The 16,983-nt window shown below is 41.8% G+C and overlaps 8 protein-coding genes across 8 annotated transcripts; 3 read left to right on the forward strand and 5 right to left on the reverse strand.

Moving 5' to 3' along the window:
• Window positions 1-433: 433 nt before the first annotated feature.
• On the reverse strand, window positions 434-1,650 carry BATDEDRAFT_14009 (uncharacterized protein; the record flags this gene model as incomplete). The annotated part of the gene is made up of 4 exons (XM_006681800.1): window positions 434-620; window positions 680-885; window positions 975-1,268; window positions 1,390-1,650. Coding segments are annotated over 4 exons (948 nt in total), but the record flags the coding sequence as incomplete, so codon positions are not given.
• Window positions 1,651-2,121: 471 nt separating this feature from the next.
• On the reverse strand, window positions 2,122-3,176 carry BATDEDRAFT_27648 (uncharacterized protein; the record flags this gene model as incomplete). Its single annotated transcript, XM_006681863.1, has 2 exons — window positions 2,122-2,274; window positions 2,391-3,176. 2 exons carry the CDS (start codon window positions 3,174-3,176, stop codon window positions 2,122-2,124), a joined length of 939 nt encoding a protein of 312 aa, XP_006681926.1.
• Window positions 3,177-3,971: 795 nt separating this feature from the next.
• On the reverse strand, window positions 3,972-4,127 carry BATDEDRAFT_7689 (uncharacterized protein; the record flags this gene model as incomplete). Its single annotated transcript, XM_006681793.1, has 1 exon — window positions 3,972-4,127. A coding segment is annotated over one exon (156 nt), but the record flags the coding sequence as incomplete, so codon positions are not given.
• Window positions 4,128-4,594: 467 nt separating this feature from the next.
• Window positions 4,595-5,483, forward strand: BATDEDRAFT_27649 (uncharacterized protein; the record flags this gene model as incomplete). The annotated part of the gene is made up of 5 exons (XM_006681864.1): window positions 4,595-4,647; window positions 4,727-4,773; window positions 4,892-5,017; window positions 5,141-5,246; window positions 5,402-5,483. 5 exons carry the CDS (start codon window positions 4,595-4,597, stop codon window positions 5,481-5,483), a joined length of 414 nt encoding a protein of 137 aa, XP_006681927.1.
• Window positions 5,484-5,938: 455 nt separating this feature from the next.
• On the forward strand, window positions 5,939-7,633 carry BATDEDRAFT_27650 (uncharacterized protein; the record flags this gene model as incomplete). Its single annotated transcript, XM_006681865.1, has 5 exons — window positions 5,939-6,023; window positions 6,093-6,367; window positions 6,453-6,764; window positions 6,851-6,965; window positions 7,083-7,633. 5 exons carry the CDS (start codon window positions 5,939-5,941, stop codon window positions 7,631-7,633), a joined length of 1,338 nt encoding a protein of 445 aa, XP_006681928.1.
• Window positions 7,634-7,766: 133 nt separating this feature from the next.
• BATDEDRAFT_14021 (uncharacterized protein) lies at window positions 7,767-8,311 on the reverse strand (the record flags this gene model as incomplete). The annotated part of the gene is made up of 2 exons (XM_006681801.1): window positions 7,767-7,907; window positions 8,069-8,311. 2 exons carry the CDS (start codon window positions 8,309-8,311, stop codon window positions 7,767-7,769), a joined length of 384 nt encoding a protein of 127 aa, XP_006681864.1.
• A 4,904-nt stretch (window positions 8,312-13,215) lies between these two features.
• BATDEDRAFT_37433 (uncharacterized protein) lies at window positions 13,216-14,896 on the forward strand. The gene has a single exon (XM_006681951.1). The coding sequence runs from the start codon at window positions 13,252-13,254 to the stop codon at window positions 14,821-14,823; it is 1,572 nt and encodes a 523-aa protein (XP_006682014.1). The 5' UTR covers window positions 13,216-13,251; the 3' UTR covers window positions 14,824-14,896.
• A 630-nt stretch (window positions 14,897-15,526) lies between these two features.
• Window positions 15,527-16,924, reverse strand: BATDEDRAFT_27653 (uncharacterized protein; the record flags this gene model as incomplete). The annotated part of the gene is made up of 3 exons (XM_006681866.1): window positions 15,527-15,592; window positions 15,669-16,315; window positions 16,789-16,924. 3 exons carry the CDS (start codon window positions 16,922-16,924, stop codon window positions 15,527-15,529), a joined length of 849 nt encoding a protein of 282 aa, XP_006681929.1.
• Between the last annotated feature and the right edge of the window lie 59 nt (window positions 16,925-16,983).

The raw sequence follows: 16,983 nt of genomic DNA on the forward strand, positions 1-16,983 counted from the left end.
ACGTACACTCTCGAGTTTAGCTATTACTTTTAAAAACTAGTGTATTGTAAATACATCTTGTGAGGAACACATTGCAGTCATGTATCTATTGACCTATTGTTTGTTTGGATCAAATAGCCATGATCAACTAAATAATATAATCATGGTTCACGCAAGATTCTTTTAGACAGCTCAGCAGCTATTGGTGCTGAATAAGAGGTGTGGTATATGGCCATGAGCACATTCTTAGATTTGCTGTTGCATCTGGAGATACTATGTATACCTTTAGATTGAATGTATCTGGTCAGTTGAACATCAACCCAACAATTTTATTCATCCAGTAGAATCAGATTTGAGTTGATTTATCAGCCACTAACTTTTAAGAACCACAACCAAGTATCTTGGCAGAAAATGGCACAAGTATGCGACCACCAAAAATCACAGGTCAATCCATTCACAAAGTAGTAATTTTTGACGACTCGTAAATAGCAACCCATTCCTTGAATCGCTCCTCCTCACTTGCAGCCATCTTGTATGTATGCAGTCCTATTACAGGAAATTTGCTTCCACGGACATCGTCAATAAATGTTGATAATCCAGTAACCGCCTGCTCACCAATATTGGCATACACTTTTGAAAACCTAGCAAACAAATGTATCAATTCTATTGCTCAGATTTCAAGACACGGAATATCGCTTACTTTGGTGAAAGTTTATCGTATATCCCAAGAATATCCATCATCACAAGGACTTGACCAGATACATCGGGTCCAGCGCCAATTCCAATTGTAGGAATACTAAGTTGATCGGTAATGAACTTGGCCACCGGGTATGGTATTGCTTCGAGTACAATAGAGAAGCATCCCGCATCTTGTAGTGCCAATGCATCCTGCAACATTTTCTGCGCCTAAATGTATTTACATTTTGATAGAATACACCAAATCAATTCAGTTGCTTTACAGTCGTGTTCATCATCCAAGCTGAGATCATTACTACCTTGTCCAATGTCTTTCCTTGCACTTTGAATCCACCCAATGATGTCTGACGCTGTGGAGTAAGACCAATATGACCCATAACTGGAATACCCACATCGGTCAGTCGCTTGATCGTGTCCTTGAGCTCAATCCCACCTTCAAGCTTTACTGCCTCTACATTTCCTTCATGAATATATCGAATGGCATTCTTAAGAGCAACTTCAGGACTGACTTCATATGTGCCGAATGGCATATCGCCTACTAGAAATGCGCACTTTGAGCTTCTAGCCACTGCCCGAGTATGATGAATCATGTCCTATAAAGATTGCAGCCCATGAGTGCAATGTCATCAAGTTTATAATTCCCAAAATAGACATTAGACAATCAAGTCAAACAACTCTCAATAAATCAGCATGAATAGATTAAAGCCTGCATACCTCAAAAGTGATTTTGTTGGTAGATTCGTATCCCAAGCCGACCATAGCAAGTGAATCTCCAACCAAACAGATATCAAATCCAGCGCGCTCAACAAGCAACCCAGTTGGATAATCGTGTGCTGTCATGACTGTAATGGGAGTCTTTGTGTTGTACAACTTGCGCAGGGCAGTGATTGTGACCTTTTTGCGACTCTCTCCGGCTGAACCGTCTGTATATTCATACACCAGGTTATTGTATAAACATGTCAGGACTGGATTGGAATGGTCTGGCTGCAGACACGGCTTTAAATATCACAAAATATAGAATAACGATTCATACACAATCGAATCCATAATTCACTAAATCTATCCACCGCACCTTTGGACTTTGACGGACCTTCAGAATGTGCTGTTGGAGCAGGATATGAACTGTAAGTTCTAATTGATTGTGGGCAAGCTAAACAAGCAAGAATAGTCGACTGTGCATTGCGAGTATAGTTGGTAGCTATTGGATGAAGAGTATGTGTTCCTGTTACTATCCTATTCATTAACTTGCTATGTTTAAACGGCATGCATTGTCGAATGAGCTGTTGTCGGTACATCATTGCTAATTCTTGTCAATACCAAAAGTCAACGGACAAACTGTTCGGTAAACGCGAATATCTACTATATGTTGAAAAAAATTCAAATGTAAACCCACTCGACACTAATATTTATTTGTATTTATTACTGCAAGACTTTCCATCAAGTCTATTACTCGAGTAATTCTTCTACGCGAAGTCGGTCTTTTTCGCTAAACATTCGACCTACTTTTGGCATATTGGATCTGAGAACAAGGTGTTCTTTGAGTCGAATGGCATCAATTGATGTAGTTTGTCCTTCTACTAAAAACTGAAGCTCATCTTCCTATTAAGTCAGAGCATTTGAAGGGTTGATTAGATTGGCCAACATTGTTTTAAAGTCAGATTAATTACAATTCAAGCCATTTCAGCACTTGCCCTAGTATCCATAATCTTTTTTACTTTTTCTTTCATTCGTATTCTAGCAATGGCTGCACTTTGCTGTCCGATTAGCTGTTTGGCTGGATCTTCAACTGCCTTGTGTAGTAAATTCCACTTTTTGCGTGCTGTCTCGATAATGGTTTGAATTCGGAGATGCTCATCTCGCAACCACTTTCGAGATCGCCTTTCACTGTTTCCAATTTGCTCAATGACATGAAACGATGGTTTTTCATACGACATATATTTGGCTTTGGTGAGCATATCCAATCGATTCAATTGGCGTGTTGTCAATTGAGATGGATTGAAACTTGATTTTGATGAAAGCTGGAATGGAGTGTACGAAGTGGTATCTATACCCAGTCTTACATCTGCCTCTTTTTTGTTTGCAGAGGCAGTATGCATGGGAATACTGCCACTTGCGCCGTGAGCAGATGTGATGGACATGGCTCGTTGTAGATTTCCCTGACCACGTTGTCGAATTGGCAAAAGCCCGCTCTGTGGACTAGGTGCTACACTCCCAATGGTATTTATTCCATTTTCTTTGATGGTGCAGGCACGACCGTGATCAGGATAATTTAAACTAGTGCCGCTATTGCTATTGATATCTAATGAGATATTACTATTGGATGTGATCTTGCTATGCGGACTAGATTTGATAGCAATCCTAAACTCCTCTTGGTCTTCGCCATCCGAATCTGAATGCATTGTCATTCGTTTGGATGACTTGTGGTATGTTTTGTTGATGTACTGGGCTGCAGCTGAGCGCTGAAATCGCTTTGACATGACAAGGGGCATTTCTTCTGGCATACTAGATGGGTATTTTTCTGAAAGATTATATCTAGCTCGTATACTGATCAAAGGAAGCCCCATTTATTTAGTATTGACCTGTATCGTGTTTTATACTTTTAATGAAAAAGTAAATCTAAATTTTGGATCAACATAATTCATCGAGGTTTAATACGTGTACAAAATAAAAACTCGAATAACCAGCATATTTCTATTGGTAAACCTGTATGATTTCAAAGTGTAGTCGTAGTCAAATCATGTATATATCAGGACAATTAAAAGTGCCAGCATTGACAGAACATTTATTCAAGGATTGTGAATATGCTAGTACCATGCGACAATGCAGTCGATGCAAAACAGCAGTGCCTGAAACTCATCTCAAGCTGCATATGAGCAAGAAACAATGTCCAGGCATGTATATTTACAAATCTCGATCGAGTTTTTCCATTCATGGTGACCCATTCACGATACTAACATGTTGATTGTTGTATAATGTATGGTTGATTGGATTTGTGGTTGTAGTGTATAAAAAGGGTATGAGTCGATGTCCGCTGTGTCAGAATGACTTTACAGGAGTTTCTGCATTGAGATTGCATTTGACTACAGGTGCAGGCTGTAGTGCTAGCAGTCGCAAACCGAAATTGACATTACAAACTGTGTCGAAAACAAGAAATCATATCAAGCAATAAATACCACTGTAGTGTAGAGTGTGCATGCTATGCAAGTATCGGTCAAGTGATGAGTATGATTTTGAATTTTATTGAAACAGCCAGATTGATGGTTTGAATCAAACTATTATGGAATCTGTTGGTGTGAGTTGTGTTTGGCAAAACATGCACGAAAGTCGGACATTGCAGTTTTACATTGTCTCCAGTCCTTTTTATCAAAATAACAATCCTGCAAGGCTTCATGCTGTGGAAAACATCCGCTCTGTTTGATTCTAGTAATCCATGGATCTTCGTCAGTTTGGTCAGTATGCTGGCTTGATTGTTGGTTTATTGAGTTGGATGTAGTCGATGATGCATTCATGAGCAGCTTTGAATTCTTTTTAGTCAGTTGAAATAGAGATTCACTAGTAACAAGTGAGTCCTGTCAAAATATTGGATGGAATGCTGAGAATGGGAAACTACAGTTTGGGAAAAACAATCGACTTTCAGCTGTGAATTTTAATTTCAAGTTGACTCTGCTAGAGTATTCCCGTTGGCAGCACTCCAATATTGTTTGGCTAGAATGCAATCTGCTGCTAATCTATTACCAAATTCTGGGTTTAAAATGTATGGTTTAAATTGACTCATCAGACTTTTAAATTCGTCAGGCAACCTGCTCATATATGCAACCAAGTGTAAACAAGGGTTCGCATATCTTGAAGCAAACTTGATGCAGTTTCATGTTGTACAGCAACTCAGTCTTTATATATTTTATCTGACTGTAGCATATCCATGTCCATGGCAGATGGAGCTACTGGAAAACAGATATGGAAGTCAACAGACTGGTAAGTCGCATATGCATAATCCAATTCCAAGCCAGTCGGTGGCTCTAAAAATACGATTTAATATAATTGTTTATTATAGGTCGCATACCAAACAGATTGAAAGTAGCGAGGATGATATCAAAGCAGGTCTGTATGACTGATTCTGGCCAATTCAACTTTCAATGCTTTTAAAATGTATATCTTGGCGACTAAATCTGGATGACTTGTCTAAAGATTGAATCAATATGCTATTTTTGATTTGTAGTTCATATACCCAGTTCTATCCTAAAATGCTCAAGTGTAGCTCGATGTTTAGAATTTTCAACAATAGATGCAATTCAGCATTTGAATCTGCACCAACGTGTCCTACTTGGTGACGAATGTTTCGAAGGTATATCAGATTAAGCTTATTTTAAGCCTTGCCATGTATGACTGTTTTATTATATATATGAATGGCAGATTGACAGTCGACTACGGTTTAAATTCTAATGCGATTGATATTAAACGTACATAGAATGGCATTTTGATTTTGGATTTGTGATTCCAAACTCTACAAATTCATGGGATATGGAAATGCAAGCTGCTCCACCCGATCAAATGCTTCCAGCTGAATTAATGAGGTAAAACTGCCATGCATATGCATGCTACTAAATCCACAATCTATCCACGCGGTTTTGAATTTTCCCAGTAATGCCATGCATCTGTCGTTATTACTTTGCCAAATATTGATTAGAAATGTAATTATACTTTGTCATCAAACATATGATTCAACTAGTGGCAAACTGATAATTGAAACTCGATTAATGGATGAGACCAAGGTGATTCATTTGACACGGACAAGAGTGTTTTATACATAGACTACTGAGTGTACCGATAGTGACTTTAAGGCAAATACATACGACTAGACTCGAGTGTATTGAAGAATTTACAGATTGATTTATCCGTTTTGAAATGAATCTGATGGTTGAATAGTTGAGTGGGATTCAGCTGATTACAAGGCCTGAGTTGAATATAATATTTATGGTTTCAGCACAGTATTGCAATAAACTTGAGACTTGAATAAAGATACATGGATGTTTCAACATGTTTTGTAATTAAACTAGAGACTGATTATGTGGTATCACTTAAAATAAACTATCACAGCTTGTTGATCTTGTTTTGACGCGAGCTTCAGCAGTCCATCTATAAAAGGCTGCTGTTGCAGCCTGCTTGATACTATCAGAATATGTATTAAACATGAAAGTAGAGTTTTCTATATAACCAAAAAAATATATTTTTCCTTTCGTTTTCAGATTGTCTTGAACTGTAAACAATGACTGCCATCAATGATGCAGCTCAAGTAGAAAATCGCAATGGATATGGCCGCTGTATGATTGCTACCAAAGACCTTCGAGTTGGTAGGTGACCTCAATCGTCACTTTAGACCGTACTGCGATGAATGATGCGACTAATCATTCATGATTTAGGACTGGAATTCATGATGGAGAAACCATATGTAGCGGTTGTGGATGATGCTAGTTTGAATCAAACGTGTAGCGGCTGTTTCCGTTTAGCTGCTCATATGCAACAGTGTTCCTCTTGCAAAGTGGTTCAGTATTGTTCTCAGACTTGCCAACGCAGCGATTGGAGCATTCATAAACCAGAGTGTGAAGGCTTCAAAGCTGTTCAGCCAAGGATTCCACCATCTCCTGTTCGACTCTTGGGACGCATGATGTTCAAGCGAGCCAAGGATTGTAACGAGGTACTTACTGATGGAGTTGCTATATACAATTCTTGAATGGCTGTCCTGTTCCACTCATCTTGACTGCAATCTGCATTTGAATTAGTTTGAACGAGTCGTTGGCCAACTGGAGTCGCACCGTGACAAGCGAGCATCAAAGGATATTGAGCATATAGCTGCCATGCTGCAGATGGCGTCTGGATTTATTCCACCTGCTTTGCTGCTTTCAACTACTGCTGACATGATCGCATTGTGTTGTAAAATTCAAGTCAATACTATGACGACTGAACGAGGTGTTGCGATATACGATCGACTGTCGACTGTGAACCATTCTTGCGTACCCAACGCTTGTCTGACTTTTGGTATTGGAGGAATTGCTCGGCTTTCCCCAATGACAGCGATCGCTTCTGGTGATCAGGTAAAAGGATGAATCTTGTTGATTTTAGCCATCAAAAAGCATTGATAGAAATCCATTAACCTTTGTCCACTCTTGATACAATCAAGATTAATATATCCTACGTGGATGTGTTCCAGTCTTGCGAAACTCGTCAGAGACAGCTAAAGGAACAATACTACTTTGATTGTACTTGTCGTCTATGTACAGCAAATGCTAATGGAGGTATGGCAGGACGAGACTTGATGATATGTACAACCGCTCTGCCTACTCGTTGCTCTGGCTATTGGACCACTGCATTGATGAACACTTGCTGTTCGATATGCAATAGATGTGATGTAGAATCGCGTCAGCAGTGCATTTCCCAATTCGACTCGGCAGTGGATCTGTATCAATCTACCAAAAAACAAACCAATGATGCAAGTGCATCTCAATCTATTCTGACTCGTGCTTTAGAATCACTCGAACTGATTGTATGCAAGTCACATTCAGTACTCATCCGATTACGCACTGATTTGATTGAGATTTTGGTTGGACAGCGCAATTATGCCAAAGTCATTGAACTTTCCAATGATCAACTTGATGCATTTCGGTGTGTTTGGAAAGCATCGCAAAGTATTGAAAAGGGTATAAGTGAGTCTGACAATGCGTATCCAGTTTGGCCTATGGAGTCGGTGAGCTCTGTAGATATATTCAAGGCTTCCATGTGGACAATGGATGATGATTTGGATCGGGTTGCTGAGCTTGGAAAACAAGCTGCGCACAATCTCCGTATAACACATGGAGAAAAACATCCAATGTATCTAGATTTGACTGAAGGTTTAGAAGATGTGTTACGCGAGCTAGAGGCTCGCCATTCAGGAGTTGACAGTGTGAAAATGAAGCTTATCTAGATAGATTACCGACCATATACATGTAAAATAGAACATAATAGCAACTATAGTGAACTGATTCAGATCTGAATAGGTAGTTTATTTTGACAGAGTAGACAAGATAATTATTCCACACATTCAATAGCGACCATTTTTAATTGACAACAGCGACACATTCGATTTCGACCTTGACATCACGAGGAAGACGAGCAACCTCGACAGCAGATCGAGCAGGACGGCAGTCGCCCATCATTTCAGAGTATACTTCGTTCATTTTGACAAAGTCATTCATGTCCTAGTTGAAGTGAAAGCATTAGAGAGGAGTAGAATATGAGATTTGAGTGAGTTGGTATGCAAGAAGCCGATGGTTCTACCAACAAAAGGGAGATCAAGACAAAGTATAAAGCAGTGGGTATTCGACAAGAGAATTGTATTGGACAGACAGGAGAAGAATACCTTGAGGAAAACGGTGGTCTTGACAATCTTGTCAAACGAAGATCCAGCAGCCTCCAAAACATTTTTGAGGTTGGTGAGAACAAGACGAGTTTGAGCCTGAACATCACCATCAAGAATAGTCATGGTTTCAGTGATCAAAGGGATTTGGCCAGCAGTAAAGACGAATCCATTTGCAACTACAGCCTGAGAGTAGGGGCCAATAGCAGCAGGAGCCTTGGAGGTGTTGATAATCTTGGTGGACATGATTCTTGTTGGGTTGATAGCAAGAGAGGGAAAAGCAACAGATTGCAAGGACAGTGCAGTCATGCGTGTAGTGGTTGCTGCATGTTTGCTACAGTACATGGCTTGACGAAAGAGTGAAGTAGTGATCATTTGGTAGTTGAATTAACCTAGTAGTATGTAATGCAATACTATAGTAATGGTATGGACTGATCAAGTTTTAAAGTTGGCTATTTGAATTATTAATGCGATCAGCAGCACTTTATTGCAGTTTTGGTATGCATCTGAACATCACCATTCCAGCTTTTAAAAATATCTAGTAAACAGCCAGTTTCATAAAATAACTGAACATTGTTTTTTAAACTCATTAGTTGACTGGTATTGTTGGTGGTGATTGGCATGTCGAGTTGCATTCCTGAAATATGTTGAACTAGAACGCGAACGTATGTGATTTTAGGATACAGCAATGATGGGTTGACAGCATAATAGTCGAGCTCAATGTTTAGATTGAAATGGATGAATCTGGTTTGAAACTTGGTGACCGTAGTGTAGGAACATATCAAGACAAAGGGCGGATTCAAAAAAGAGATCTCGACTTAAAACGACTGTGTATCATATGATGGGCGTTGTGTTTGAAACAAGAGTTGAACAAGAGTTGATGAAGCAATGTAGCCAACTTTTAGTAAAAGTGCGACAAAGATTCATTGTTTATTTGAAGCAAGATAGAGGCAATGACTTTATTTTACTTGAATACGGCTTGTTGAATAATTGGTGTTGCCTTGATCGTGTTCGGGCCAGTTCAACTGTAAGATTGTCGAGTGTTTTAGACTGTGACAATATAGTTGTTACATGTACACCATCTTGTACAACCCAGTGTTTAAAAACAATTCTAGTGTACGAAGAATGGTGCTATTCAATACGTTTAGAACATTGGCATGCATGTTATTGTTGTATCAGATTAGACAGAATATGGCTGACATGGCCAAAAACATTTCCATGTGAACCACCCAACGACCGTTATGACGCAAATGCACGCAATAGAAATGATCGCTCATATTGCCACTGCTTAGAATTCAACGACAGCCTCTGACATTTTGTTATGCACAAACAGGTATCAGTGTGTCAGCTTCAAGGCTACACTGGTTTGAATATAAGCATCGAGTAGTTTAGCCACTGTGTTCATGTGTATTGTGACGATTAGATAGCATTGCCAACACCATCTGTTTCCAGCTTAATATTGTTAGCCCAAAAAACTCAGACACTTGCAAGAGCATACTCGTGCTAGTTGAATTGACTTGTATTTGCAGACCAGCTGCTTAGTGTGCCATTAGGGGTAGGAAAGACTTTTTCTATTGATACCCGAGTCCACTAGCAACCCACAACCCGGATTTACTTTATCGAATAAGCACTTGAGCTGGATTAGTTTTCATTTCACTCTAGTATTGCGATCGAGTCGAATAGAGTTGCATCAGCTAGAATCAGCAAGAATCAGCAACACTTTGGACTACCAGTCAACCGTTTGTAAACGTCCACGTGGCTCTACAAGTTGAATTAGCAAAGGTAAGGTTGCATCAAGAGGATCCCTACGCATGTATGGATGAAAGCATCGTAGTGGTATGTGCTGTTCAGAAGTGCATGCTGTAGGTGTTCGAGGGGAAGGTCAGCATGACCACTTGTATAGGAAGCTGTGTCGACTGCTGTATCGTATCAGTTGAGTGAGGGGTGATGCAGACATGATGGGCTTGCAGTTGATAAGTGACGAAGCCCAAACAGCCTGAATGTCTACGAGGGCTGCATACCCAACACTACATGCAAGACTACTGTTTTGTTATGGAGTGCATGCAGGCTCGAATGCTTGTCGCAGTGCAAGTGAACACAGCCAGCGATCCTTTAATCACCAACAATTGTTACCGAAAATTCATCTTTAATCACCCAACAATCTTGTCTGTAAACCAACAAATCCATCTTTAATCACTCAACAATCCTCACTGTAAACCACTAGGAATCTTACTCAATTTTATTTATTGTAGAATAATTCGAAAATCGCTTCTTGCTTTCGTCCATATTACAAAAGCCACCAACCGCCGCCACCGCTACTAGAGCAATCTTTACTTTCAATTATTGTACATCAGTATATTCTATAGCGTTTTAGTACACTAGGCCTGTGGTCAACCCTTTCTTATCACTTCATTCTGTTACTAGAGATTCATTGGTTTTTATCCCAGAACTCTATCATGCACGTTCGTCCTATTACAGCGCTGCTTGCTGTTTTGGCACTGGCTGCTACTCCTGTTTATGCATATAAAGGTAATTCATGTTTCTTGAAAACTATCATTGTTCATACTATCAATCATTGCTTTGGTTCATGGTCGTCTGCTTGGTTTTGATCCTATCAAGGCTCATGACAGTGAATATTAATCATTCACGCACTTGCTTTCCGCTGCATCAGTGGACTACTGTTCACGTAAAATGGATCACTATCTTGCAGTGATTGCCTCTTGCTTTGAAATATCCAGTAGCTAAAAATTACTTGCGCTTTCCTGCCATAATCGATTGCTTTTTTAATTCTTCAAAACACAACGCTTATACAACACCATGGTTTTGAATCTACCCTTTTCCTCTTTTGGTGTAGTTGTACAATCACCAGACTCATTGTAGTCTAGATGTTGAAATTCTATAAACCTATCATTGTTGTATCTTGAATCTCGGATACGCTTTAATTCAAGAGAACAATGTTTTGCATGTCTTGGGAATGCAACTATTTTTTCCATTCCAATCACTGGGAAGCCAGTCAATTTGGCATCAATCATTTATGAATTGGCTATTTATCATGCACTTTGGTCCCTTTATTAGTGCTTTATTTTATGTGAATACGAATGTAACTAACTCTTGTTGGATGTTTTCGTAATAATCATCGACTTTGCGATTACCGTCAATCCATCTAAACAGAAACCCCTGCCATTTATCGTCGTCATCCCGAGCCACATTTTAATGAATTCTCGACTCCCACTCCAACTTATAACCCTCGATACAATCCGGATCATCCTACTCCAATTCCTGTTATTCTACCAGATTGTGCAAGTAATCCTGCTCTTCCAGGCTGTCCATCTGGTCCCAATTGTGCTATCAATCCAACTGCTGATCTTTGTCCAGGAACTCCTAATGGCCCCAACTGTGGGGTTACTCCAAATGCTCCTGGATGTCCAGGTACTCCAGGTGGTCCCAATTGTGAGGTTACTTCAAATGCTCCTGGATGTCCAGGTGCTCCAGGTGGTCCTGGCGGTCCAGGCGGTCCTGGTGGTCCAGGCGGTCCTGGTGGTCCCGGTGGTCCCGGCGGTCCTGGTACTCCAGGCGGTCCAGGCGGTCCCGGTACTCCAGGTGGTCCAGGTACTCCCGGTGGTCCAGGTACTCCCGGTGGTCCAGGTGGTCCAGGTACTCCCGGTGGTCCAGGCGGTCCAGGTACTCCCGGCGGTCCAGGTACTCCCGGCGGTCCAGGTGGTCCTGGTGCTCCAGGTGGTCCAGGTGGTCCAGGTACTCCCGGCGGTCCTGGTACTCCCGGTGGTCCTGGTGGACCAGTTACTCCAGGCGGACCAGATGCTCCAGTTGCTCCTGGCGGTCCAGGTGCCCCACCTGTTATTCCTCCTGGAACTAGCCCTCAAGCTCAAGGCAGCGGAGGAAACAACAGCAGTAAAATTATTATCGGTATCTTGGTTCCCCTTGGAATTATACTTCTTGCAGGTATTGGTGCGTTTCTTTATAGCAGATTTCGAAGCGTTCCTCCAGCTGCCGATAATGAAGCTGCAGCAGGTGCGGCGGGTGCTGCAGGCGCGGCTGGTGCTGCTCCCTATAATGTACAATATGCCAATGTCGCTGCTGCAGGTGCTGCAGGCGCGGCAGGTGCTGCAGTTGCAGGTGGTGCTTCTCGCGATATGCAATATGCTAATGTCGCTGGTGCTGGCGCAGGTGGTGCAGCTGCAGGTGGTGCTCCTCGCGATATGCAATATGCTAATGCCGCTGCAGGTGTTGCTGGTGCAGGAATTTTAGGTGCTGCCGCTGCAGGTGGTGCGGCTGCAGGTGGATCTTCCCGTGATATGCAATATGCCAATGTCGCTGGTGCTGACGCAGGCGGTGCAGTCGCAGGTGGTGCTCCCCGCGATATGCAATATGCTAATGTCGCTGCAGGTGCTGGAGGTGCAGGAGTTTTAGGTGTTGCAGCTGCAGCTGATGGTCCATCTGGATACACTACTACAACTACTCATACGGCTTATTCTAGCGATGCCAAAAATGCTCCTGGTGCTACACCTTTCACAGATCGTGGTATGGCATATGGTGCATTGGCTGGCGGTGGTCTTGCAACGATTGCTGCCATTGCAAGCCAAAAGCATAAAAAGACGACCGAGCAATCAACCACTAACAACATATCGAGTTCTGGTGGTGCTATTGTTCCTCCCGGTGAGCGTGGCAACGCTGATGAATTTGCTGCTGATATGTATGCCACTTATGCTGCTATTGGTGCTGGTGCTGGAGCTGTAGCTGGTGGTAAAACTACTACAACTACTACAACCACTACTTCAAATACCAATGTTAAGAGCAATGGAGCCAATTCTTCCTCTGAAAATGCAAACATAAAATATGCTGCTATTGGAGCTGCAGCAGCTGTTGCTACTGGTGCAGTTGTTGCAGGTGCCAACTCCAAACGTCCAACCCCAGTTCCAGTTCCAACTGTTATTACCTCAGATTTGGGGCCTCAGAAATTTGACAACACTTACCAAAAAGCTGGTGTTGTTGGTGGTGCCTCGCGTATTGGAAAAGCAACGACAACATCTACATCATATACCACTCAAACGACCGAGACTCGCAAGGTGCTTAAAGGCGGCAAGTATGGTCAGTCCGTCTTGGTCGATGTAAAAACTTCTGAAGCAGTGAGCGATGTTGACAGTCTTGCTGAGGGTGCTACGCGTGAAATGGCTGCGGTTGGATCTACTACCGCTTCATCTGCTGCTGCTACTCCGGCTGTTTCTTCCAATACCACTTCTAGCTTTTTGATGGGTGCTATTTCTGCTGCTGGTTCTGCTGTCATAGGTGGAGCCGTTGCAGCTGGAAGTGCAGTCTCAAATGCAGTTAATTTTGGCAGCGAAATGGATGAATCTCCCTCTACGGTTGTTGCTGATGAGCATGGTCGTACAACGTATGAATCAAACCAGACTACTGATTCTTCTGCTGCCGCGTCTGCTCCTCGACGATCGGATGGATCTACCATTTACAATGTCAGCCGTACCGGCATGGATGGTGTCAGTAGCGCCGTCTCTGCTACTTCAGGTGCCATTGTTGGAGCTGGTATTGCATCTGCTGCCAAGACTCCCAAGGGAAAAACCTCCAGTACGGCTACCAAGACCGTTATGACCACCACCACTACAACTGTTAAAAAGAAAAAAGGAGATGGCACTATTGCAGGTGAAACTGTTGTAACGACTCGAAAAGTATTGACTGGTGACAATGATGTGATCCAAGAGACTGTTAATGTCAAGAAACACTCTCCAGATAGAACCAGTGATACGCTGACTCCACTAGGTAGCAAGTCCATTGCTAATCCAACGGTCTCGGATAAGCCACTGCTCTCCAAATCTACTAATCTTGAATCTCTGTCTAGCGCTGATACTGTCGGGCTTCCTTCAAAGATTGACAGCCAGTACGTGTCATTTGGTCATGGAGAATCCACCTCTAAATCTTCTATTTTGTCTACAAGTCCATACACGAGTGATCAGCATAAAGCCAATGCTAAAAACTCTTCATTAGAGACCTCTCAGGTCATTCTTTCTGGAGCCGATACTCGCTCCACTCAAAATAAGAACCGCGACTCTTCCATGTGGATCCGTGGTGAACGGGTTACTCACGTGGAGCATTTATATGATGAGCAGGATGATGACGACGATTTGAATGCGTACCATGCTCCTGCGCCTACTTCTCATGTTGTTGTAGCCAACTACTTTCCAAGAAACTCGGACGAGATGCATCTCCAATCGGGTGACTTGATTGGTATTGAAAAGCTGTACAAGGATGGGTGGGCTCGTGGACAAAACCTTTCCCAATCTCGTAAACGATGCATGTTCCCTATGGCTATTGTGACACCCATTATATCTGGGCCAACTCAAACGGTTCGCAAAGGCAAGGGTAATGTGTGGGTGGGATCGTCGACTACGCACGGCACCACAATTGAAGAACAGCAACAGGCTTTTATGGATCAAAACGAACTTGAAAAGGCTGCTCATGCAAGTGCGCTACTGAAACGCATTCCAGATCGCGAAGATTCTCTTCGTCGACTGAATCGTAACGGACAGCATCGGATAGGTGGGGGCGACATATATGGACAAGAACACTCTGATTCAATATTGAATTCACGAAAAGAAATGCTGCGTGTGTCGTGGGACCAGCAGGGAGTTTCTGGGCAGCGTGTTGATGATCAATACAGTTTGAGATCACTCTCTTCTGATGACTCGATAAAGGCTGGTGCAGTTGTTGACCATCGTGCCTCTTAGGAGCATGGTTTAAATTTTATTGATCTATGTAATGTAATTTTGCCACTCAATAAATGAATACTATTTTCGTGTGATTATGATTGAAGTTTAGATGGTTGGCGAAACGACATTGACCTTGCCAACATGTTGGGATTTAAATTTTAATACATGATTGATTCACTCGAGTAATCGGACAAGGTAAACAATGGTGAATAAAATCGAGCGGCCGAGTCAACACTAAATTCATTCAAGAGTGTTTACGTAAATGAGATACTTTTGTGTCTATCTTGCAGTCGCTCTATTTTATTGTTGGAAACGATGGTTTTACACATGAGAAAATATCCAGCATGATCATGAGATTGGAAAAACGGTTATATCTTGATATCAGATAGGGTCTAGTTCAAGAAAACATTTCAGGAATGTGAGCATTTACTCTATATTTTTGTACAAGGAGCGCAGTGAACTAGTTTAGAGGACAATGGGATGAAAAACTATCATTTCATGAGACTGGCTGTTTATTATGTACTTGGGCACTCTTAGCACCCCATTTTACGTGAATACGGCCGTAATAGTTGATGTGGTTGGAAGCGGAAAGTATAGCAATTCAAACTATAAAAGACCACCCAACAAGATAAAAATCAAAAAAGTCAATATTTGGACAAAATGTCCTGAGAATATATTCCGGCACTATATCGCAACTAGATCCATTTGACACTTGGTTTCGTTAATTGAGTTGAGTAATGCATGCTACTGGAAGAATGCCTTCTTGTCTAGTAGATTCATTTTTCCCCTGAGAGTTGAAGCGGTAAAACAAGTCGATTAGATGGATCGTGTATTAAATATAACCCAAACACAGTCAGTCTTACCTTGGCCCAACCATCGTTGAACAGTAAATCAAGAACAATCGAATCACCAACACGCAGTCTCAGCTCATCAGATGCACACGGCTCATAGTCAGTTGTAACAATAAATGCCTTTTCGAGAATTGCACCTACACCATTGGCATCGCTGGATGTACGGTTGGTATTTGATGCAGGCAACAGAGAATTAGGATCGCGAGATCCAGCTATGTATTCAGAATTATGCTGCTTGTCATTTCCCACCATGACCAATCCTGCAAGAGTAGATGTACGTTTTCTGGCACCATTGGATAATGCTGGTTCGGATTGTAGTTCGTCTTTGTTTTTAGATTTGCGATGCATCAACACATATGCTGCAATACCAATGACAATGATGAGAACCAAGAGAGAAACACCCACACTGATACCAATTACCAATCCGCTTGACAGTCCTCCAGAGGTGGTATTAGACTCGGCATTTGAAGTAAGAGTGGGTATAGAGGTAGATGCGAGTTTATCTGTTGATTTTGATGGGCTCAAGGATGCACTACTTGAAGAAGTAGTTGAAGGTGCATTGGAGCCACCTGGTAAACTGTTATTATAGCAGTAACTTCCAAAGGTTGGATCTGCAGTGCACGGTCCAGACGCACAAACGTTTTGGACTTGCCAAGTGCCTAATTATGACGAATTGAATAGTATTATATTTGTATGAGTAAACGGTTAAATTCTGACGGGTCAAGGCACGACCCATATTCAAAGATATTCAAAACAGAATAGTATTATATGTAAAAACAAGATAGGATGAACATAAGAAATAGGGTTTAAATTTCAATGGTACGAAAATGAAGCGGCTTATATGAATCAATAGCCATGCACACAACATGAATGCAATCGATACTTGTGATTGACAAAATTAAGGACTGCATTATGCCTAGAGCATCAAGAGACTCAAAGCATCAAGACCAGTTGCTATGAGTAGTTTCTGCAAACACTAGAAAGAAAGTTGATAATATTTGATTGAAACCAACAACTTGCTAACAGCTTGTTGACAACTTGTTGACAACTTGTTAACTTGATAACAGTGTGTTGGATGTGCACACAGACTGCTCTTGACAGAGTCTTGACAGAGTACAAAGCATTGACATACTAGCAGTAGTGTCGCAGGTCAAGAAGTTTCTGGCTTCACATGCGAAATGGTCGATCGTCGGCTTGCAAGGCTTGCCCAAGTTCTGAGCAGCACTCATGGGGAGAAGAAGCAGCAGCACAGTGGCAAGAGTCTTCATATGAATGGCCCGGATGGAACTGTGATGTCGAGTGCAGAGATGTCGTTGGCAGGACAAAG

The sequence above is a fragment of the Batrachochytrium dendrobatidis genome, assembly GCF_000203795.2.
Source record: "Batrachochytrium dendrobatidis JAM81 unplaced genomic scaffold BATDEscaffold_14, whole genome shotgun sequence".
Taxonomy (NCBI): domain Eukaryota; kingdom Fungi; phylum Chytridiomycota; class Chytridiomycetes; order Rhizophydiales; genus Batrachochytrium; species Batrachochytrium dendrobatidis.